The sequence below is a fragment of the Chlamydotis macqueenii genome, chromosome 19 (genome assembly GCF_036417535.1).
Source record: "Chlamydotis macqueenii isolate bChlMac1 chromosome 19, bChlMac1.mat, whole genome shotgun sequence".
Taxonomy (NCBI): domain Eukaryota; kingdom Metazoa; phylum Chordata; class Aves; order Otidiformes; family Otididae; genus Chlamydotis; species Chlamydotis macqueenii.
The window spans coordinates 10,165,680-10,189,737 of record NC_141574.1 but is presented as its reverse complement, the minus strand read 5'-3'; the positions used below and the strand labels follow the sequence as shown (position 1 = coordinate 10,189,737).

Here is a 24,058-nt window from a genome sequence, read left to right as displayed (position 1 = left end):
GAAACCCCTGGTGCGGGAAAGAGTGAGAGAAGGAGGAGGCAGCAGGGTAGGAAAGAGCTGTTGGAAGGTGGGGAAAAGGACGAGGACAGAGCAGGGTCCTTGGCAGAAGGACCTTGGCTCAAGCTGATGGATGTTTTTCCAGGACTCACTGAGGATGCGGTTACTGGGATCTTTTCCTCTCCCTTCTCATTCCTAGCACCTCTCTACCTTTCAGTTTTTTTCACTCCTTCCTTTCACTTCCTCCTCTCCTTTGGGAGAGGCACTGTGCCAGCCATCCCCAATACACATCCTTCCTAATTTTTTCGACTGCCTTGCTTTGTAAAAGGTGTGGAGTTTTCCCTCTCCTGCTCTGGGACAGCTCACACCTTTCCCCAGCGTCTCATACGCTTTGCTGCCTGGCAGCCTCGTGCCTCTCCCATTTTGCAGCCTCCCCTTGCCTGCTGGCCTATTGCGGGGATTTGTGGTTCCCCACGTCCTCTGTCCTGTGGGAAAACATGGACACAGAAAACATCTTCTGTCTTTAAAAATAATACTGTAATACTTCACTGGATGAGGCACGTGAAGAATCAGTGCTGACAATGCAGACAAACGCAGACCAGATGAGCTAGTGGTGGGACGTGGCTCTCTAACAGCGCGGGCCACCACCCTCCCTACGAAGGGATGGGAGACCTCAGAGGTCTTCAGATCGGGTCTCCTGTGAAAGAGGGACCTTGGCGAAACAGCAGTTACTGTGTCAAAAGCGGAGGTCACCGGTACAATTCCCCGGTAATAAGGAAGTCAGGTAGGAACGAGGGTCATTTTAAGCCTTAAAATCTTTGTGTCTCTGATAAAGTTGCATGGATAAGGCCAACATTACTTTCTTCTTCAGGGGTTCACCACGTCCTTTTATTGCCACTGTACCAAATGTTGTGTTGTTTTCCATAAGCAGTGCACAAACATGAAAAAACCCCTTGTTTAGCTCTTCTTGGCTTTATCTGGATTGCATTCAGGTGATGCTGCCCCTGTTGTCTGCTTTCTGCTGGCAGTGACTCGCCGGGGCTGGGGACCTTTTCTGTGCTCCCTGCAGCTCGGCTGAAGAGAGCATGCAAAACTTGCACCAAGCAGTTGTTCCTGCACAGCAGATTTTTTTTTTTTTGCAGAGGCTGTGGCAACAAAAGCAAGGCGAGGGATGTGATGCTGTGATGGATTTGATGGATTTGCTTCCCCACAGCTGCGTGGGCAGGCAGGCAGCAATGCCTGTCCCTTTCTGGACCAGGGTGGAAGCCTAAGTTTGGTTTGCTGCTGCTCTGGAGCTGATGCCAGCTGTTAGTACAAGCCAGTGTGCTGGAGTTATTGGCTGGAGGATCTTGAACAGGAGGAAGGAGCAGCTTCAAAGACTCGTCTTCCACTTAAGAACCTAAAAACTGTTTTGCTAATTTTGTCTTTAAGCTTTGAGTCTCTGATTCCAGCACTGGAAGTACCGGTGTGTTACTGAGTCCAGGGATCGGCTGAGGAAGGTCTGCCTACGCAGACAAGAGGACAAGATGTGGTGTGTTGCAGCACTGGGGCCATCCTCACTGGCCTTGATCCCTTCTCCAGGACCAGTAACCCCCCAAAGCAGACAAACCCCTCAGTTCATTGCTGTGCTCATGATGATAGAGTGACATCTCACTGGCCTTTAGTCATCGTTGCTTTGTTAGCAGAGCTGAATCCAACGCTGGATTTTGAGATCCAGCTGAACATGACATCGGTTGCCACCCTGCCTGCAGGTAGTCCTGCTCCCACATCTCACCCAAGGAGGCTCACAGCCTTTCTGCCCCTGGATAGGTCTAGTTTAGCCATGAAATACAGGCAGATGCTCCTTAAGCTGGCCACTTCCCTGGGCCCTGCCTTGTGCCTTGGTTCCTCCATCCCCCTGCAATTGCTGTCTGGCTGCTTCTCCGTCCTCTGCCAAGCTCCTTCCGTCCAACATTGTACAGATCTCTTCCTCAAAATCCCTGGCCAATGGCTCTCCTCAGGGAGAGCAGGGATGTGGCTGTGGGATGTGGCTGGTGCTCCCTGGAGCAGGAGCCTTGTTTTCCTGGCATGCGTTTCCTCCAGTGGAGTTTTGCTTGTTGAATTGCAGTGCTATATCAATTATGATAAAAATAGCCATGTGCAAAGTGTTATCATAACCTCTGCTTTAGCTGTCACCCAGCCAAGCAGTGCACACAGACAACCCCGTCCAGCCCAGCACGAGGATAACTCCTCCAGCCACCTGATACACATTTCTCCTTCTCCGCTCTTAAATTCTACTCCTGCTCCAGCATCCAAAGCTAAAACCGTAGGGAAAGTGTTTAGTGTGCAAGAGGAGAGGAAGGCATGGAAAATACGTCTGGAATCAGTTCAAAGTGATTTATTTTTCTTTCTGATGCATAATCTGTAATTTTTTTAGCATTTTTTTTTCTGAGTCAACCATTGATTGCAAGTCTGGCTGACAGACTGCTGAAACCTCCTACACAATCCTGTAAATGCCTGTTTGCACCAAAAGTGTTTCAGTCCTCAGAGAGGGAGGTCAGCTGTGCCATGTGGCTGATGAGATCCGACACAAAGACAGCAAGCATTCAGAAAATTACTGCAGCAAGCAGGCAGTGAATGGCTTGAACAAAAGTTGTGTCCTTTGCAACACGAATCACAAAGACGTTGGGAAGAGTCACTTGTCCAGTGTCAGTTGTTTGTTTCCCCCATCATCGGTGTCCTTAGCAGGATAAAATCTTTGCAGAGCCATTCATTGTTCATCAGCTTGACTGGCTTCAACGGGTGGCAGTCATTCCCTGAAAGTCCTATTTCTTCTTTGCTGCTGGCAGTCGCTGGGGCTCCTTTGATCCCAGGCAGGACCTCAGTCTCAGATCCCTGCCTGGAGCCTCTGATCCCGCTTTTCCAGCTTCCCCATCTGGTATACCAAACCCAAGAGTGTCCAATCCTATCAGCAGCTCAGAGCCTTCAGCCCTGCCTCTGTGATCTTCTGACCAGCTGCACCTCCATTCGCATCCTTCTCCCTGTCCCCTGACCCCAGCACCCAGCTCTGGCACCCAGCAGGTGAGCAGCCCCCGCGAGCGAGGGAGGGAGCTGAACCTGCTCCCCTGCCACCGCTTGCTGAGCCGGGAATGCCCCTTCCCTTCGCTCGGCCGGTGCCCTGTGTTTGATATCGCAGCTGGGAAGCGGCGGCACTGACCTCTGGCCCCCGAGCTGGGGTTTGGCAATGCGGCAGGTAAACTGCTGCGGCAGCTCCGGCAGCTCCCTGTTTGCACAGGCGCTCGGGGACGCGCAGATCAAAGGGCTCCGCATGAGTAACAGCGGCCCAGCCCTGCACTTTGTTCACGTTCCCGTCTCCCTTTCACAAGAGGCTGCCTCTGCCTGCCTGGAGGGCTCGAAGGGCTTGGTGGGAGGACGTGGGTGACCCCACAAGGTCCCCCAGGCAGCCTGCTTTGACCTCACCAGGGTGGCACATCTGCTCATTTGGGTAGGTCTCAAAGCTGTCCTCCTCGGACCGCAGCAAAAACCCATCCCACTCCCAATCCTAGACCAGACCTGCAGCTCAGGCATCATCTGAGCTTCTCCCCGATGAACGTGGGCAACGGGGACCAGAGAGAGCAATGTGCATGGGAGTCAGGCCCATAGACAGCCCATGGCTGGTGCTCTCATGGAGAGAAGTGGGAACCTGCAGAGGTTTCTGCTGAGGAATGGTGTTCAGGTTTATGGGTTGCTGTGACTGCAAGCCCAAGCCACCAGCTAATTTGCCTCCACGACTTTAGGGAGAAACCATCCGTGAACCACAGAGCTCTAGCAAGAGCAGGCACTGCGGCTCAACACAAGTGCAGAAACCCAAGGTGTAGACTGTTTTCTCAATCTAAGCAGCAGGTGCTTCTTTCTCCTGTGAAGAGCCAGGGAGGCAGACACATATCCAAATGGTAGGTGTCCATACAGATGTGCCATACAGAATGCCCACTGAAGTTCTCTTCTTTTGGACAGGCAAAGCTGGCTGGGGAGCGTGGAGCCCGTGCGATCCTTTTTGACATTACCGATGATGAAAGCGCTGCTGATCAGGTACAAACCCCATTGACATTATCAGCTGAACCACAATGCTCCTGTCCCATCCCAAAACGTGCCCACAGCAGGACCCACCGGCCACCAGCACGCATGGGAGGTCCCAGGAGGATACCGCAGGCTGGCATTGACCGGTAGCTCTTACCAGCTCCTCTGTGCACACAGACAATGCTTTTCTCTTCTGCTCACTCCGTGGCACGTCCAGATCTCCACACAGCACAAGCCGGCCAGCAGCTTGCGAACAGCACTGTGCTGCTCTTCAAGGACTGTCTAGTCAGTTGAGCTTTTTTTGCCAGGAGCTGGGTGCTTCCTCTTGGGAAGTTACAGATTACCCGATCCCAGCTAGTACGGACAGCCCTGGTCTACCCTAGGGAAAAGAGGATTTCTCGAGTTTTCAAGCCAAAGTCACGGCCACCCTGCTGTGCTGTTGGTGATACTCCTGCTGCAAGTTTAACATTGGTTTAGAGACCTCCAGAGGTCCCTTCCACCAACACTGCTGTCATCACTGGGTAGGAATAGGTTCCCCAGCGAAATAATCACAGGATAATGAAAAGCATCCAGCACTAGATAAGAGGACAGATAGGGGAGCTGGTGCCTGAGCTAATCACAGCTCTGGGCTGACTCCTGCTCGCTGGATCCATTCCTCGCGGCTCTGTCATGAACTTACTACTTCATTTCTGATGCCAGAGAAATGCAGCAGCGAGTGCAGGCCCATGAGGTGATGCTGAGGTCACTCAGGAAGGGTTCGGGAGGTGGTTACGGGTCAGGTGGCCACTCTGATTCAGGGCTGGAGGAGGGGGCACTCGGACACCCACTGAGCCAGCCCGTGCCAGGCTGCCTGGACCGTGGTGGAAAACTGCTGGTGTCATCAGAAACAAAGAGAATGTCCTGCAGATCACAGAGGGAGGAGGGGGAACACTGGTGGGTCCCACAGGAAGAGGAGAGGAAGCATTTCTGTGGTGAAGGCAGCAGTCAGCAGTGTTGTTGGCAGTTACCACGTGGAAGAGGAGAGACCAAGAACTTCTGCACAGGGCTTGGAAGAGGAGCACTGCGCAGTGTCCAGTTGCGCACGAGGAAGCACCATTGGAAGAAAGGAAGAAAGCCATGCTGACGAGTTGGTAACAGAGGAGGAGCTGCCATCTGAGTTCATCGTAGAGGGATAGTGCAAGTTCAGGGGAGCAGATGGTCTCTATGAAGTGTGTGCAAGAGGCATCGGGAGGAACCAGACATTCCTGGGGGGCTGTGACAGTCCTTGTTTCAGGCTGCTCTGGACCATCTCTCACTGTGTTTGTTTCTTTGCAGCTGAGAAAGCCCAGAGGTCTGAGTCAGCCTGTGGTTCTGATCAGGGGCCACGATGCTGAGCTTCTCATGGGCGTCGTGAACAAGAACAGAGAGGCCCACGTGAAGATAGAGGTCAAGGAGCCACCAGCTTGGGTGAGAGACACACCATTCCTACTGCCTCTTTATCCTCCCTCCCAAGCTGCTGTGCCATGGAGTAGGACTTTCCCAAAGATGCTGAGCTTTTCTCCTCAGGGACGGAGATCACAGCCCCTTGCAGGAGCTGCCTGTCTGCAGCATTTGGATGACATGCTGCAAATAAAGGCGCAAAAGCCCTTTAGCTTATTTAGTTTATTTTGCTTAAACATCACGAGTGAGACGAGAGGATTCTCTTTCTCTTCAGATGAGATCAAGCCTTGATTTTCTCATGGCCTCTATGGAGCTGAGATGCCTCAAGACAGAGAAATTCCATTCCTGGTAGAACGTGCAGAAAAGATTGAACCCTTTTTTTTTTGAACCTGTAAAGAGCAAGAAGATAGAGCTTGGCCAGGGGTCATGTATTCAAAGGCTGATGGTCAGGAAGACATCAGGATTCCCCTGCCTAGCCTCTGATTCCCACCCCTGCCACACAAGAGTAATTTCTTTCCTGTTTTATCCAACAGCCAGACTACGACGTGTGGATTCTTCTCACGGTGGTCAGCACCGTGGTTGTCATCATTTTGATTTTTGTTGTCCGCACGAAGTGCCAGCTGAACAGGACTCAGGTAGGAATCTCATGGAGCAGTTGGGTCTGAGCAAACAGAAACACATGAAGGGCAGGAGCGGACAGAGTTTGGGAGGGTAGGTGCGCCCTGAAGATGTGGCCACGTGAGGCAGAGGCGGCTCAGGGATGAGCAGAGTGATCCTGAGATGGGCTGACAGCATCCCTCGTGCGGTGGCCTTGCTCTCCTCCGGCCGCCCCACCAGCACTGCAGCCTGCAGTCCCGGCGCCTTCCAGAGCTTGTCCCAGCACCCAAAGCTGCAGAGCTGGACTGCAGCCTCTTGATTTAACAGTATTGTCTGTATTGGTAGAGAGTAGAAGATTTAGTATTCTTAATAGAAGCTTACAAATTAAATAACTGTCTTTCCAGGAAAAGATTTTTCCAGATTCTCTTTCCAGTGAAAAGTGTGGCAAGGTAAGACTGATCCATCCCTAACGCCTCCTTTTTCTCTGGCAGGACTCCCTGCAGCAGCAGACCATGCAGGCCATCAGGCAGCTGGCCACGCGCAGGTTCCAGGCGCGGTGCCGGCAGGCGTCGCGGTGGGACTCGGCCAGCAGCTGCAGCTCAGCCCCAGTCTGTGCCATTTGCCTGGAGGAGTTCAGCGAGGGCCAGGTAGGCTGTGGACACAGCTGCTGGTTGCTGCAGCTCTAAGCTCCCCAGCCGCGGTCAGGTGGGAGCTGAGCAGTCTAACACAGGCCCTTGGGATGTTTCCTTCAGCAGCTCCTGAGGGCTGGGAAAGGACCGGCATTGTTCGTGTTCTGCCTGCCCCTTGGCCAAAAAAGCCCTGGCCCTGCTGAAGTCTCTTGCCTGCAGACCGAGATTCGGTGAAGACTGGTCTCCAGCTGTCGCTGTAGGGTAAAATGTCCATAACAGAAACAATGGGGCAGAAGTGGGGTTTGCTTCTCCAAAGCATTCAGCCGGAAACCCCCCTGTTCCCGAGGGCTGGCACCTCTCTGGGCATTCACACCCCAGAGCTGCAGGCAGTGAGCAGAACCAGAGCTGCCAGGCTGCTGCACAGCCTTCTCCCTGCAAAGCTGGGCTGCAGATCACTCACCATTAGACAGATTTCCATCCTGCAAGGCTCGCTTCCATCAAGAAGGACCCATCCAGGTCTTGGGACATGGTTCTCCTTGCTCACACTCCTTTCCACCTCTCTTTAGGAACTGCGGATCATCTCGTGCTCCCATGAGTTTCACCGGGAGTGTGTTGACCCCTGGCTGCAGCAACACCACACGTGTCCACTTTGCATGTTCAATATTCTTGGTAGGGCTCAGACACAGCATTTCCCGGTCGGGGATGGGGTTGGGTGCAGGGGTTGTGCCCAGGAGGTCCACGTACCCTTGGGCGATGCATGGGTATCTAGTTCTGGCACCTATGGGGAAGGGAGGTGGCATCTGAGGTTTGGGGCAGCAAGGAGGGAGCTGAGTGTGCAGAACCATCAAGACGGCTTGGTGGTGGCAGCAAGGAGCTGCAGGGCACAGGTAGGACATGGGACCGTGGTGGGAGTGTGGTGGAGGCTCACCGGTGCTGGGGCTACTGCAGCTGAGCTGTGGGACGTGTGCTGGATGCTCCCTTCTCTCTCCGCAGCCAGAGACTCGGTGGACCAGGCCACGGCCGCTGGCTCCAGGCTGGCCCCTCGGGACATGGAGCCCGGACGGCGACTCCACCTTTTCCGCCAGCACCCGGGACATGCCCTTTACCACCTCCCTCACGCGTATCCTCAGAGGAACCTCAGGAGCTTTCCCCCGGAGCCAGCCCATGGCAACTCCTTCTTCCACTCTCCGGAGCTCTCCCAGCTGGATTTTGGCACCATCCACTACATGCCCTACAGGCCAGCCACCTCCCTGCTCACCTGCGGCCACTCGTCCTCACTGGCCCCGGGCTTGCTGGGCCAGCAGCATCGCAACCCCTTGGCGTGCGGGCAGGCGCTGCCGCCCCACAGGACTTGTTCTCTCCAGCCCCAGCCCCCCTGCCTGGGGCTCAAGGCAGCCCTGGCGCAGAAGCAGCACCGGGCGCCCACCCTGCGCCGAGGGGTCGGCCACGGGCACCAGCACAACAGCAGCGGCTCAGGGGAGAGCTATCTCACAGAGCACAGCGGGTACCTGGCAGACGGGCCGGGCAGCGACTCCAGCTCGGGGCCCTGCCACGGTTCCTCCAGTGACTCCATGCTGAACTGCACGGATGTCAGCCTGCAGGGCATCCATGGCAGCTGCTCCACTTTCCGCAGCTCCCTCAGCAGCGACTACGACCCCTTCGTGTACTGCAGCTCGGAGGGACCCGCCGCGGACAATGGCCAGGAGCAGCCACGGCCGCTGAGGGAGACACGGCCCAGGTCCTTGGACCTGATGGTGCCTGGGAGTGCGGCTCCGGCCAAGCCCCAGCTGCTCAGCCACGTCCACTACCACCACCACCAGCACCACCACTACAGGAGAGACACTGAGTGTCCACCTGGGCGGGCCGGGCAGGGGCCTGGGCAGCGCAAATCCCGGTACTCTGGGGCCAAGGTTGGCTTCCATGGTGCTCGGACACAAAAGCGGACAGAGAAGGGCCATCCCTGTCAGCAGCCGCTGGAAAGCAGTGCTGTGCTACAGGAGGCAGCCCCGGCAGGACAGCCAGCCTGTCCCCAGCAAGGCCAGGAGCCCCCCCACGCACCCTCCGCTTCTCAAAACCGGTTGGACTTCGGTGTAGATGCCAACAGACAATCGGGAGCAGCCGGCACATCCCCTGTCCCACTGCCCTTGAGACACAGCTTACAGAGCCGGCATCACCGAAGGAAAAGAAAGTGTCCCCTGGAGCCTGACCCCGCTCTCCTGCCCGAGGACTCGGCCTTCCCCAAAGCCTGCGATGCTCCCGTTCCTCACGGCCATCCCGCTGGCTACCGCTGCTCGCCCGAAGTCCAGCCCTTGATCCCAAGCGCTCCCCTGCCCTGTGGCTCGGGCACTCGGCCGCTCTGGAAGTGTTTAGTGCCGCAGCCTGGCTCTGAGCTGAGAAAGCAGGAGGAGGGGTTGTCAGGACGGGAGGGAAACAGCACGGTTCCTGCCGGTTTCTCAGGGACGGGCACCCCCAGACACAGTCGCAGTTCTCACCTCCGGTGCCCGTCTCAGCAGGGCAGTCAGGGTAAGTCTGGTGTTTGCCTTTTCTTGCAGCAAGCAGGGGAACGAGGGTGGTTTGCTGAAGGTACTCCGGCTGCCGGCAGACATGGTACCTTCCTGGTGGGCTCTCCTACGGGACCACTGACAACAGCAGCGTCTCAGGGCTCACCTGTCTGGAGATGACGGCCTGAACAATTAGCAAGCCTGTTAATGAGTGCGCCAAACCCTGCAGTCTCGTCCTAAAATAATAGAAACTAGAAATAAGGTGTCTGTTTTTAACTAAACATCTCTCGCAGCTGGAATATCTCTCAAAGGAAGGAGTGGAACCGTGTTCCTCAGTGTCCTTACATCAGTCCGGATGTCTTACTGGCAGAGTCATTATCGTTAAGGATTATTGGGCTCTAGTTGTTTTAGCCAACCCCAGCTAACTGGAATCAATGGGAAGGAGGTGTGTGTGGCCACTGGTAGTAGGAACACAGACTGAGTGAGTTTATGGATTTGCACATCCTTCATTTCTCACCTGCCTGTGTTGCGTTGAAGCCGCTTTTCAGTGTCTTTTGGAAATCAGACATTAAGATTAAAGGTCGGCCCTCTGCCTATCTGCTGTACATCTCTCTCTGAGAGAGGGAAAATGCATTTGAGATGAGGCTGTTTGGAAGAAGCTAACTGAGTTGGGCTTCCAGGTCTTGCTCTCTCAGGCTGCTCTGAATACAGCAGCCTGCGAGTCAGCATGGGCCGGTGCTGGCTCCGAGCACAGCCTGGCTCCCTTCCTCGCCCTGCCGCCGACTCATTGCAGGTCCTCCGGCAAATCGTTTTGATTTAGGTACCAAATACACATCTAGCTGCCTAATTTCTGTTAAAACACTGGCCTTAAACTCGTGACTCACCGTGCCCATTGTGCTGTGGAGATAATAACTTCCTCCCCGTGCTCGTCTATCCAGCCCTACACCACACCCAGGCTTCTGGTGGAGGAGTGCCTGCCGAGGAGGCAGCAGGGAAGGGGGAGACACTGGATGGGGGCACGGTGCTGGCTGCCTGCGGCACTCCAGGCTCCCAGACTCCCAGGAACATATATTTTTCCCAGGCACAGAAGTGCCTGACTGCAGATGCGGCAGTTTCTTCAAAGGGCCCGGAGGGATGCTGCCGTTTCTAGAGATAAGGAGATGTGCAGAGATGTTCTCTGGTTTGCCAGTGGCTCTGAGTGCTGGTGTGCCCCAAGGTGGAGGCGGTGGGCAGCGATATTGCCAGCACACAGCCCTCCCAGGATCACAGCAGGGGACCTGCACACCCATGGAGCCCTCCTGGCCTGCGCGTGGGCTGCTCAGGAGTCGCTTTGAGCTCAAAATGAAACTGGGAGGACTCCCTGAGTCCCCAGAGCAGGACCCTGTGCAGCTAACGCGGGGTGCTGGGTGCCGCAGTGTCCAGGGCGTTGCAAGGGTCCGTGCTGTGAGGCCTCTGTCCCTGTGTAGACGGTCCCAGCGGCCCAGATCTGTGCCCACCGCCGGATGGCGTGGTGGGGGAAGGCTCTCCGACACCCACCCAGAGCCCGTGTGCCAAGCTTTGCCAAGCATACACAGCCTTCCTTCCCTCTCCCCAGCCTTTGCCAGGAGCTAGAAGGCTCAATTTGTCTGAAAGCAGTGTGGCTCTGTGTCTCTTTGACTGCAGTAGCTTCTGTGGATGCTTTCAGGACCAGCCAGAGAGTCAGAATCTCCTCATAAGATTGGGAAAACACACAGGAAGGGAGGATTTAACTTTATTAGGAACTGAGGACAGTTGAAAAGAGCGGGAGCTCAAGCAGGGCTTATGAAGCTGAAAACACACTGGCTGACATAACACAGCCGCTGAGCTATAATCACATCGGTTCTTTAGCTTAGAAAGGGACTGGACAGAAATCAATAGAGATCAAGTAAAAAGAGGCAAGAACAATCTCAATAGACAGTCCTATGTAAGCGGCACACAAAAAATAGACAAGGAAACCAAGGGGAAACACGTACATACCTCTAGATAAATGTAAGGCTAAAAATAAAAGTGGATGAATTAGAAAGCCCGGCTTTAAATTAAAGTTTTGAAATAAACTTTTCAGAAAGCCACTTTGAAAAAACCCAAACAGTGGGACCCTGTAATTCCCAGGTGAAATTACAGAGAGGAGAAGAGTGTGTCTCTTCTGGTGGCATGGGAGGGACACTATGCATTAAGGAGAGCGCAAAGTCCAATGACAAGCAACACAAAAATCCCCCAGTGTGCCTCAGTGGGAGGAGTGCAATATTGGGCTATAACACACTGCGTCAGCACCGGCTGCAACAAAGGAGCCTGCGTGTACGTGAGAATCTTGCTTCAAATAATACTGAAAGAAGCAGTCAAAACTAAGATGCTTTTGGGATCATTTAAAGCCCCAGAAAAGGGCTGGCAGAGCAGAGAGGGTGATGAGAAGCAAAAAGCTGTTCTTCCAAAGCGAAGGTGTGGCTAAACAAAGAAATCAGAAAAGAGTTGGATGCAAAGCTAAGTGCAGAGTCACGGTGAGGCAGGCCAGGAAAGATTTCTTTGAACAACTTGTGAAAAAGAAAGAGACTATTAATGTAACTGTTTTCAACTCCATCAGAAGGAAGAAGGCTGCCAGAGGCTCTGCAGGTCCAGGGAGTAACGCAGGTCTAAGAGGGATGTTCAAGGGCTGTAACTGCACAGCAGAAGAGCAAACTGAATTTATTGCATTAGTGAGCAGCGTGGAAGTGCTTGAGGAGGTTCTCACCCTGGCACATCTCCGGTCAGGGCATGGCATAGAGGATCCCTCATAAATCAAATCATCAGTTTGAGCGTTTCTGAAACGCATCAATAAAGTGGATCGGAACAGACTGCCAGGGCTACAGCTCGCTCACCTGGGCATCGTGCAGGGGCTCAAGCACAAATCATGAGCGTGGACTGCAATCTGTCACCCGTGCCCAGAGCCAGGAGGAAGAGCTGAGGGCAATCTCAGCTTGAAATAGCTGAAGCCACAGAACGATGAGCCTGACTTTCCTGCCAAGCAAATTGTTAAAAATTCAAATACAGAATCTGACTTGTAGGCACATGGATAAATGTGAAAACCAGGGGAGGAAGTAACACAACTTCTGTAGAGAGAAATAACGCCTCGCAGATCTTTTAGGGGAATGAAGCTCTCAAAGGATAAAAGGGAAGGTGCTCTCATAGGTAAATAACTGGCTAAAAAATAGTACAAAGTACATACAGATCAGTCTTAATGGAGGAAAGTTACTCAGAGAAAGAGGAAAGTGGAGTTCTCCAACTGTCTGCACCTTTCAGCAAGTGCATTAATATCCTGGACAAGGAGAGGAGATAGCAAAGGTTATAAAAGACAAAATCCTTCAGGACTGTCTGCTTTAAAACTGGTTACAAAGCGTGACAGAAGGATCTCCTCTTGCTGAGTTGTCAGGCAAGAGAGGGGTGGATGGAATCCCCTGTAAGTAGCACAAAATGCCACACACGTGCAGAACCGCTTCTAAGTAAAAATGAAATTATATTTAGGAAAAAATGTGTGACAAGCAGGAAGTACCATTATGCCATTATGCGGCTGCCTAAGTCTGTGGTGTTTTCACAGCTAGCATCTGCCACGGCTTCTCAAAAAAGGATATAGCAGACTTGGGAGAAATACAGAAAGGTACTGAGTACAATCACAATGATGAGATTTTTCAGAGAAAAAAGAAAGAATATAGAGACTTTCATGTGGGAAGATGATTAGCAGACGATATGAAAGAGAGCCTATGAAATCAGGAGAGCAGGCGAGAAGGCAGATAAGAGAGACTCACTGGTGGTTATAACAAAGTAAATGGTGGCATCAAATGGGAACTAGAAGCTTGAAAACACCCAGTAGGGTAACACATGGTCCGTAGTGAAACTGGTGCTCCTTGCCCAGAGGATGTAGGTGCCAGAAGTAAAATGGATTTGAGAGCCTAGATCAAGAGCTATCAAATGCAGAGATGCAAATACACCCTCTGGCTCAGGAAGTCCCTAAACCAGGGTTTCCAGAAGCTGGCGGTGCCCCTGTGGGATGCAGCACCCTCCAGGTGTGTGCTTACCTCGCCCAGCTGCAAGGTGAGACTGAATCTTGGTCCACAGCCCCTGGAGAAACTCCACTTGTGCAGGCAGTGCCATGTACTGGCATCGCAGGGAATAACGCTGCCCACAGCCATTACCAGGGCACCACAGGTGATCCCAAAGATGCTTGCATGATCTTGGAGTTTATGCCGCTTCCTTGAGCGCCTCCACCAGCTTTATGCAGGTGGGGTTGCATAAAGACACATCCCTGCCTCTCTCGCCTGGGAGACCGTAGCTGGGAGTTGTTTCACTGAAGAATCGATCCTTAAGCAACGTGGAATGGATCCTTTTAAGAGAAGTCAGACAACTAGCAGTGAATTACAGCTAGATGGCTTCCTAAACCACCCCAGAACACGGATCTCGTCCCAGAGCAGCCAGATTACTCCCAGCACAGGCTGATGAAATCTCTTGATTCCTTTCTCTGGGAAATCTCGCCTCCTGCAGAACGCTGTCGGCATCCTCCCCCTCTCCTGCATCTCCCGCTCATCCTCTTAGCCATTCCCTTTCATGTCATGTCTTTGATCTTTACTAGAGAGGGGGAAAGGGACTAGAGGGCAGAAAAAGACCACCATTAAAACCTAGTACCCAGAGAACAAGATTTCTGTTCTGTCACCAAGGTGTGCTCCTTCAGGTCATCGCCCTGTCTGGGATTTGATGGCCTGTTCAGCCGCTGAGGCTCTACCACCTCTCCCAATTCAGGGCCTTTTTTTAACCTCCCTTTCTGTTTGTGTAACAGGGGACACTCACACAGGCACAGTTTTCAGAAAATATTTTAATAATGCTGTTTGAGACACAGGGCAACTGACTGGTCACAGAGTGACGGAAGATGGGCAGTCTGTTTTGCGTTAAGCTCGTGTACATGAGAAGCAGTTGGCAATGGCTCATTCAGTGTACTGGTGACACAAATCACAAATGCCAGATACGCTCAAACTCCGTCTTCTGGTACTTTCGCCATGCCTGCACACATATGTATATGTATAACACTGTGCATTAATTTTCCCATGTCAATTAGCTACATTTTCAAAGCAGAATCTCATTTGCTTATTTTCTTCCCATATCTTTAATTTTCAGAGGCCCTGTTCCTACAGCTGGTGATTTATAACAACAAGAATTTGCTGTGACTGTGTTGAAAAGCTGTTTTGAATTGCTCTCTGTGAATATCTATATGGGCATTCGTTTCCTTTTGATCTCAGGAACATTCAGGGAAAGGGAAATGTGAAAAATAACGGCTGTATGCCTTTAGTGGGCTAAGCTGACCCTGTGTGAGAGCTCTGGGCAGACTTGAGAGACCTCTGGGAAAGGTACCATGGCGTGTGCGTCGGCACTCGGTCACTTGGAGAGAAAAAGGCTATCTGAAGCGGTAACTCAGGGTGCCCCATTTCTAGGCAGCCCTTCTGTTGAATGTTTCAAAGTAAACTACTCAGCACTGTCAATAATTCACCAGGCAGAGGGGGCTGGGGAAGAGCATGAGCTGCAGTCCTTGCTGGCTGGGCATGAGAGGCTGGCATTTGTGGCCAACCACCGCTCACTGGGTTTGGCTCGTTTGGGACTCAGAAGCAATTTGTGAAACCTCTTGAACACCCTGAAACGCATGTGCCATCCTTTATTGCACAGACACATCGCTTGCAGTCTGCTTTTGTTGTGTGGAGTTTCTGTGGCTGTTGTCCCGTCCCTGGAAGGTGCTGCCGTGGCACTGTGTGAATACGAATCGGTGTTATTTTCTGTTGCTAATAGTTTTTGAAGTGGCTGTACAGATTTTCCTCAAAGAGCAAACATCAAAAAGCCGCGAAAGCAAACATCTAGTAGCGTTGTGAATCCTGGGGTGCACCATGCCCCGAGCCGGTATCTTCTGAAATATTTAAAAGTAGCTTGATGTCTTATCTTTACCTTTTACTGTGCTTTAACTTAAAGGAATGAACTGACTGGGGAGGTGGCCAGGAAAGTCCCTCCAAAATACTGGGAGAAACTTAGTGGCTTTCACTGCAGCATCTGCTCTCTATATTGCAGGGTCGAGGCCCCAGCAGCTGCAGAGTCCGGGAACGTTCAGCTAGTTGTAGCTGACACTTTTCTTTTTCCTTTTCTTCAAATGCAGGATCTGAAGAGGAGGTCCAGGATGTCCATGAACACTCAGTTTAATAAAACACTGGCCTGTTTGCTTACTGGAGAGCTGGAGTGGACAAAGATGATCAGCGTACCAGCCGTGGAGGAGCTCACATCTTGCTCTCTGCACAGGCAACGCATAATAACCAGCCCTGACCTGCGTGGACCATGCAAGATGCAGACTGCAAATAAGCAATGTGACACTTGCGGTCTCCTCACACGTTCCCACATCGCGATGGTCACACAAACAGGGCCGTATTCTCCAGGTCACCTTCTCCTTTGAAGGCACAGGCAGCCCATCTTCATCCTGTGGCATCTGTCTGCTTGGGCTGGCTCACTCAGAGACCGGTCTTGGGAGTCACCAGCTGGAGAGCTCGCGGAGTGAGTGCAAGCTGCTATTTTTGGCATGTTCATGCCACAGAAGGTTTTGCTAAACACTTCAAAAATAAACAAGCTTTCGAGACCAAAAGCTGCAGAAATTACTTTCTGTGGCCTGGTAGCTCCTGACTTCATTTCCTCACTTAGGTCAAAAGCCAGACTTCCTCATTTAACTTTTCCACTCTTATTTCAGACACAGGAACAAGCTGTTCTCCATCTCACCACTCACAGGTCTGCCCTGCAAAGTGCTGCTTCTGACTTCACTGGAAACCAACAGCTCTCACCACTGTTGATCACTTCGCTGTCCCTCAGCTGACGCCATCTCGGCCATTTGCAGCGTTTTGCCAGCAGCAGGAGAGGTGAAGACACACGGACAATGTCAGCATTTCTGGGAAGGAGCTGGGTCAGACTCTTTCCATTGCAAAGAATCCACCCTCTCATCTGGCAATGTGAACAAGTCTCTCACCCATCCTCTAATTCCTCCATCTGCCCTCAAAACAGGTGTGATGCTCAGCCCCGTTAAGAACAGCTCATTTGTTAAGAGCATTTCAAACCTGAGATGCCCTGGTCACAAAGTCACGGAAAATCCTTGAGTTCTCATGGCTCCTGCTTCTCTCCTTCCTCCCTCATTGCCCCAGGAGATGGCAAAAATTCCCAGCAAAAACATCCATAATAAATGTAGAGCAAAGCAGAGCCCCATCCATCACCCAGCCTTATCTTTGTATTTCTGAGACACCTGAAATGATCCTGTGAAGGAATTTTTCAAAATACCCTTCTGCCTTCTCTAACATTTTGATGATGGAAAGAGAAAACTTAGGAAATTGCTAGGCTCTCGGTTTATTACTTTTTTTCCTCTCCCATTTGTGGGGGTTATTTTGGAATGTGACTACTTCTTATTTCCTACATCTCCTGATTTGGGGACATTCAAGTTTTTTGAATTTTGAACTTGGAAATTTTGAAACCTGTCAAATTCAAAACATATAGAACCCAAACAGTTTTCATACAGCAGGGAATTAGGCTGTTGCCCTAAATGATCATCCAGGCCAAAGAATTAGCCAGATTCCCACATGAAGCGCACATTTATATGGCACCAAGCATTTCCAGAGGTAATGCTAACGAGGCATTGGTGAGGATACAACACTGGCGCTGAAGCTAACTCCCGACGGTTTGAAACCCCGTGCTCCCCCATCTGCTCAGTGCTCAGTAAGCTTTCTGTGTTTTCCTCTGAAGCAGCAGCTTCTTCTCCAGTTCAGGAGAGCACACTGGTTCTGTAGTCCCAGTTCAGGATAATCCTGCCTCTACCTTCCTTCCTAAAAAAGCTTTTTATGGGGTTTTCTGCCCTTAATCTTTGAAAAAGGCATCTTTGTCCCAGCTGCTAATCAGTCACTGACATTCAAGTGATGGTATTAAAAGTCAGCCGATAGCACTGTCTAAAACAAAACGTTATTCCCTTGCTAGTGTTCATTTCTTGTCTCCTGTGACTGAGCCACTGCAGGACCTTCAGTCGAATTTCTTTCATCCAAGAACCCAGCAGAATTACATTTTAACCTTTCCAGTCTCTTCTTGCTTGTCCTACAGAGCAAGCAGAAGACACAAGCTCAGATGTTTTCATCCTGACAGGGAAGTCAGTCTTAAACTAGAGGAAAAAACCCAGGAGCGGATCTAGATCCCCCCTGTTCAACTTCTTGTGCATGTGGTCCATGGCTTGTCTCAACCAGCTCCCTACATTCTTGACCATCCAGGAGGGCTCAGATGACTTCACAGAGGGGAGGGACGTCAAGTCTGGGTGCTCCCACTGGCTTCTTGAGGAGTTAAGAAGGCTGAGAGCCTCCAGGGATGCATTTCACTGCCTCAAAGGAACGAGTGTCTAGTTTGCAGTCTAGAAGTCCTCCTCACTTTCCCTCTTTATCCTTAAAAAAAAGGAGGGCTCTGAATCTGTGGCAAGCCCTGAGCTTCTTGGAGAAGGTGGTCAGCACTAACGCACCCTTTCCACTCCCTACTGCAGTATTACCAGGCCGCGCAGGGCAATGCCTGCTCTAAAGTGTTTTCCTTTCCTGATGTTATGCTGCTGCTCCTTTTCATCTAGAAAACGGCCATCCTAGATGGCCCCAGCATCCCTGGGGCTTGCTGAGCTGAATGTGAGCGTGCAGGCCTACCTCAGTGGGTTCTCAGGTGGGAAAAGAGAGAGGAACTCTCCAGGAAGGCGGTTTTTAAGATCCTGTTCCATAGATGGACTACCATCCTTGGCTGCCTGGAAGGGAAGAAGTAATATCTGAGAAAATGGGGAACGGCTCCTCTCAGTTCCTGCACCTCTCACTTCTGGGCGATGCTTCTGAGTGCTCAGCACCCTTGAGCTCCATCAACTCATTTCTTCAGCGTCACTGCAATGAGGCAGAGCTCATTTTCCTTCACTGAGTCCAAAGTCGCAGCTGAAAACCGATGGAAGCCTGAGCATCCCGAACTCCCTCTACCCGAAGGCGAAGCCCCAGCCCTTCCCAGGACATCCCACCGCACCGAGATGGGCCCGGGGCTGCCCGGGCCTCCTCCCTTCCTGCACAGAGCCTCTGCTCGCCTGTTCGTAACCTTCAGATCCTTTTGAAATGTGAATATAGGTTTGGTTTTTTGTTGTTGGTTTTGTTTTTTGTTTTTTGTTTTTTTTTCTTTCTGAGTCTGTCCTGGCTCTTGGGGCTTGGAAATAAATTATGACCAAAAAAAAAAAAGGAAGAATACATTTTATATATATGCAGAACTGTGTATTTATGTCCAACAGAAACAAAGATGTGTGAATATGCTGATGTGCTCAGAAATATATTTATTTACTAATATATTTATCCACGTACCCGGTCTGCTCGCCTGCTTTTGTTCTTTGTACCCCGAGCTGTGGGGGCTGCGCTGCCAGAGGCGCTTCCTCCGCCCCCGGCCACGGAAATAAAACCGCGTGGAGCCCGGCTCGGCTCTGCCGCGGCCGGAGGCTCCACCGGGGCCCGAGGGCCGGCCCCGCCCCGCCCCGCCCCGCCCCGCCCTGCCGCAGCCGCAGCCGGAGCCCCGGGCCCGCCGCCCCCCGGCGCACAGACCCAGCGCGCAGGGCCCCGCCAGCCCCGGCCCCGCCCCGCTCTGCGCCTGCGCGGCGGAAGCGCGCGCGGCGCCGACGGCGTCATGGCGCTGGAGACCGTGCCCAAGGACCTGCGGCACCTGCGCGCCTGCCTGCTCTGCTCCCTCGTCAAGGTGCCACCGGCCGCGGCCCCGCTCCCCGACCGGCCCCGGCCCGGGCCTTCCCCCCCGCCCGGCCTGCGCCTCCCGGGCCCTTCGCCTACCGCCGGTTCGAGCCTCTGGGCGCTTCCCCGCCCGGCCGGGCCTTCCCCCTCCTCTTCCCGGGGCTCCCCGCCGACCCTCCCCAGCCCCTGCGGCCGCCCCGGTCCCAGCTGGGTCCGTTCCTCCTGCCCCAGCCCCGCGCTGACGCCTCTGTCCCCCTCAGACCATCGACCAGTTCGAGTACGATGGCTGCGACAACTGCGATGCCTACCTGCAGATGAAGGGCAACCGGGAGATGGTCTACGACTGCACCAGCTCCTCCTTCGACGGGTGAGTGGGACCCGGGCCCGGCTGGCCGTGTTCCCCCGGCTGACACTGGTGTCACTGGGAAACGTCCCCTCACTGCCATCCCTCCCTCCCTCCCGCAGGATCATCGCCATGATGAGCCCTGAGGACAGCTGGGTCTCCAAGTGGCAGCGAATCAGTGAGTGGTTGTTCCCAGCTCGTTTGGGAGCTGGGGATCCCCTTTCTCCAGCAAGCCCCTCTTTGGGGCAGTGGGAGTTGCTGTTCAGGCTCCGCAGTTTCTGCTCCTGACGAGGGGGCACCCGCGCAGGCGGGGGCTGGCAGGGGCGCTCGCCCACCACTGCAGGTAACGTGGTGTTTTCTTTCCCCAGGTAACTTCAAGCCGGGTGTCTATGCAGTGTCCGTGACCGGCCGCCTGCCGCAAGGTAACGCTGCCGGCTTGTGCGAGGGCAAGCTCCTGCGCGAGTGGCGGCTGGGGGTTGTTGGCTGGATTAGGCGGTGGGGCTGTAGCCATCTGCGAGGTGACAAAATGGGCGGTGCATTGCGCTGTACCCGTGTGATAAATCAGGAGCTGGGGGTTCAGCAAACACTGTATGGTGAACAGAGCACACACCGTGCTAAACCAAAGGGATTGGCTGGTGACTGCAAGGAGGAGACGCTGAACGGGAGGGTGGTTTCGGAGTTTTGCAAACAAGTTTTTTACTTGCAGGCACTGTGCCTGCCGGAAGTTGATATTGAAGGTGCTGCTGACTAAAACTTGTGATACCAAGCAGGCCGTCAGAGGGATAAACCGTGATTAGAGGGTGACTCCAGAAAGTGGGCACATCTCAAATGCAGGGAAACATGAAGGTTTGTCTGTAGAGAATAGTTTCATGGGACAGGGTGCTGTTACGGCAGTCTCGGTGAGCAGCTACCCCTTTCCATCCCCATACTGCACTCGGGGTTTGTGTTCAGGTGGGGTTTGTGCCTTTATAAAGGGAGTGGAGGGTGGAGAGGGCTGGCCTTGGCTGTAAGGCAGAAACTGCACCATCCGCCCATCTGAGAGCCCCTGCCCTGTACGTAGCCCAGAGCAGCCTCCGAACCTGTGTGCCTTCCCAGGAGTGCTGCAGCCCCGTATCCCCAGGGGAAGGCTGTGCTTCCGTGTGCAATCCCCGGCTCCTTATTTCTGGCCTGAGCTCTGCCATCTGCATTGGGAAGGAGCTGGAGCATCACGAGGCTTGAAGCTGAAGCCTGCTGGCGCAGCTTGGGCACACCCGCAACAACTGGAGTGCAGCAGGTGATGGCGGGAGCCCCGTGCAGCTGCGGGCAGGGAGCACAGGGCAGCAGGCGCAGGGAGTACAGGTGGGAGATGCTGTCTTTGGCCTCGCTCAGCCCATCCTCGCATCATGGGGAGGAGCGAGGACCGGGGAGCGGCAGGCTGCACTCGTGGGCCTTGCGAGCTGTCGTTGGGCCGTCCCTTGGTGCGTGGCGCTGGTGAGAGCCGTGCTGAAACCCACGCTGCTCTTCTGTTATCCCTGTTCTTGAGGAAGGTGGGACATGCAGGCAGGTCACAGAAGTGACTGAAAGGTGTAAGAAGCACTCTTAAGAACCTGACCTGTTCAGTACAATCATAAAACTCAAACATTTTCAGGTAGGAAATAATGTAAATAAAATCTCTACCCATTTCTTTCCCAAGGCAAAATAAGAGTTGATGTTTGGGAGCTCTCTCTAGGCACTTAAACTAGAAGAGGGAACGCTCTTAACAGTTCTGTTAGAAGAAATGAAGAAGATGATTGTCCAGATCTTGGTCTCTGCAGTGAAGGCTACATGACAGAGCAACCAGATTTTTCAGGGCTCCCCATCCCTAGAGAATACTGAAATGTGTTCTGTCTCCTTGCTGCAGGGATCGTCCGAGAGCTGAAGAGCCGTGGCGTGGCTTACAAGTCCCGAGACACAGCTATAAAAACGTAAGGGGCTCTTGTCCTGCCCGGAGGATTCCCTGGTGCTGCGTTTGGAGAGGCAGTGGGCACGTGGGGCTCTGCTCCGAAACCTTTTAGCTGTAGCGTGTGGGGAGGTGAGCCTGGACTCAGAGGGAGCTTGCTGGCTCAGCTCCTCTCGCTCGGTACCTCTGGACTCTGCCATGCCGCCGTCTGCCCACACAGACCGTAGATGTTGTTTTGAGCCTTAATAAGGGGGAGGGCGTGAGTAGGCCTGGGAGAGCGGTGTTTAAGCTTTTTTTTTTATAGTTGGTGTGGAAAAGAGGAGCACTGGGGTAAGGGGTAGCTGTGTAAATATTTCAATAAAACACGCTGCTTGTATGTACAAGTCCAACTTGTATGCTCAGTCACTAGTTTCACCCGCCGCACGGAGCGGATAGCGCGGCGAGGGTTGTCACGCTCATCCCCCTGCCCGCCAAACTGCTTGGAGCCTGTGACTCGTCATTTCTCCGTATGCCATGGGCCAGATCCCTGTCTTGAAATGGGGACCCTGCCCATGAATCTGAGGTGCCCTTCCCTGTGGGAACAAGCAGGCTGTGATTTGTGCCTTACGTCTCGTGGATGGATTAAATAGGTAAGATGTTAGGTATTTCACGTGGAGGTTGCGGTGCCCTGCACCTGCCCTGGGGTCCTGCACGAGGGGTGTGGTTATGGGCTCGGAGGCCCTTCAACAGGCCACTGCTGGCCTCTTGGGCAGGCAGGGCGAGACCAGCCTGGTTTGGGGCAGCACCGGGCCTTGCAGAAGGGAGGGATGGACAAGCAGGGGTGGAAACACCCAGCCAGTGTCCTGTTTGGCTGTCACTGTGCGCACTGAGTGTCAGCGTGGGTAGTGTCTGCAATGCATGGGCTCCTGAGAGATTTGGGCTCCTTTGCGATGGCTCTCGCTTCGTTTGTCTCGTTCCAGTTCAGCAGCAGCCACCCTACACAAAGGGGCTTCTCCAAGGGTGGAGTCCTGGATCAGCGTCTCTGTGAAATAAGCTTCCCCCCACCCCTGAGATAATCCTGTAGCTGAAAAGCCTACTTCCAGTTTTTTGCAGACAAATAGTGGAAAACCAACACAGCCTGAAAACTGCATTTGATCTAGGATGAAGGCCGCTGCAGGAAAGGGAACGTGTCGCTGTTGAGGAGTGAGGCTGTCGGGAGCGTGGAGGCGACGTGCTCTCTGTCCTGCTCCGGTTTGGGGAGCTTGCCTTGAAAAAGGGTCCCAAGCGCTGCAGGTCGTCCAGGTTTTTGGAGCAGATGTGGCTGGAGAAGACTGCCGTGAGCACAGGAGGGCTGTGTGGGGGCCGCAGCGTTAGTCGAGATGGAACGCTGCAGAGAAAGACTACTTAAAGCGTGTGTTTTTGGGGACTTGCAGACATGATGCTAAGGTCAGAGCATTTGCTTGGTGCAGACTGGGACGGGGTTGAGTTGGTGGTGGGCTCTGGGCTCCAGCAGGCACCTCCAGGTGCAGGTGGCTTTGTGGGAAGAGCTGAGAGTCCTTCAGCCCCTGGCCCCAGGGGGTTAGAGCCTCCTCCTAGGAAGATGGAGGAGCAGGTTCATGTCCTCAGGTAGAGGAGGGAGCTGACCGTGGCTTTCACACATCCCTGGTGAATGTCCAAAGTGCTCGAGTTATCTGATAATTATCCTCCAGGCTGACTCGGCTGCAGAGACTGGGCAGGAGACGTACCTCAGAAATCTCCTGTGGGAGAGAGGTGCGACTGTCCCACAGGGTGCTCAGGTTTAGACATTCTGGGCATGGACCTCCAGGCCCCAAAGGGCGGTTTTGAGCCAGCCGTGGTGTGAGAGGCATGGGGCGAGGTGGGATCACCCCAGGGGTGTGTCCATCCCCTGCAGAATGGCCCAGGAAAGCTGCAGCCGTGGGAGGTGGCAGGGTTCAGATTGAAAGGGGTGAGGGAGGATGAGTTGGGCAGCTCTTCCTCCAGTTGGAGGGAGGTGAGTCTGTCTGGAGAGTGAGGTTTTGGCTCCAGCCAGGTTGGAAGGGTGTCAGGGAGACAGAGGACAGCCACCCTGGCCGTGCCCAGCCCTCGAAGCCTCACCCTCCGGCTGCCGCGGGGTGGCAGCACGGCTCTGCGGAGCAGGGCTGGAGCCTGGTGATGGGCTGCGCTGAAGCTGCTGGAGATGGACCTGAGCCAGAGAGACCCGAGGCACATCTCCATCTTCTGCTGCGTGTCACAGCGCGTTTCGCTCCCAGGGACTGTGCTGCAGGTTGTGTCCCCCTCGCCTGGCTCTAGGGTCGGGGGTGGCCCTGCAGGGGCTGATCCAGCGCTGGAGGTGCATCAGAACCCTTTCCCCAGTCCCAGGCCACCTTGTTCCTTGGCCCCACAGTGCAGAGGAGGTGACAAAAGGGCCGTGGGCAGGGTGGGCTTGTTAACCGGCTCCGGTGTGGGTCTGTGGGCATGGTGATCCATGTCTGCCTTCCTGGGAAGCTGCTGTCTTGCAGTAACACAGTCACTGCCCAGGACTAGTGGGAGCTTTGTTTAGAAAATTGACCCAAGGAGCAGCGTTGTCACTGTGCCTCTCAGGGAAAGTCAGGGGGCTTGTACACCCCACAGGGACCTCACCCTTGCTCGGAAGTGCAACCGCTCCAGAGTTAAGACCGGCGAGGGCTGCAGCGCACGTGCCGTAGAGCCAGAACTGCGAGGCAAACGGGCTGAACGCCGGTGGCCTTTCAGAGAGCTGCACCTCCTCTGCCTGCAGTAGCTCGCAGCACTTCCGAGAACCCAGTGTCTCTGATCGGGCTGGCTCGGTGAGCTCTTCCCGCGAG

General features: G+C 53.7%; 2 protein-coding genes across 2 annotated transcripts in view; both read left to right on the top strand.

Moving 5' to 3' along the window:
* Positions 1 to 17,356, top strand: part of RNF43 (ring finger protein 43) — a 56,489-nt gene extending 39,133 nt beyond the window's left edge. Inside the window, exons 3-9 of the mRNA XM_086763024.1 lie at positions 3,991 to 4,065; positions 5,368 to 5,499; positions 6,006 to 6,107; positions 6,561 to 6,716; positions 7,265 to 7,367; positions 7,692 to 9,221; positions 15,375 to 17,356. Coding sequence (XP_086619150.1) covers positions 3,991 to 4,065; positions 5,368 to 5,499; positions 6,006 to 6,107; positions 6,561 to 6,716; positions 7,265 to 7,367; positions 7,692 to 9,221; positions 15,375 to 15,418 — 2,142 coding nt within the window. The 3' untranslated portion in view covers positions 15,419 to 17,356. The remainder of the gene's footprint in view (positions 1 to 3,990; positions 4,066 to 5,367; positions 5,500 to 6,005; positions 6,108 to 6,560; positions 6,717 to 7,264; positions 7,368 to 7,691; positions 9,222 to 15,374) is intronic.
* Positions 17,357 to 18,869: 1,513 nt separating this feature from the next.
* SUPT4H1 (SPT4 homolog, DSIF elongation factor subunit) lies at positions 18,870 to 21,619 on the top strand. The gene is made up of 5 exons (XM_086763327.1): positions 18,870 to 18,985; positions 19,236 to 19,342; positions 19,441 to 19,496; positions 19,687 to 19,740; positions 21,198 to 21,619. The coding sequence occupies exons 1-5, from the start codon at positions 18,917 to 18,919 to the stop codon at positions 21,263 to 21,265; spliced, it is 354 nt and encodes a 117-aa protein (XP_086619453.1). The 5' UTR covers positions 18,870 to 18,916; the 3' UTR covers positions 21,266 to 21,619.
* The last annotated feature ends 2,439 nt before the right edge of the window (positions 21,620 to 24,058 follow it).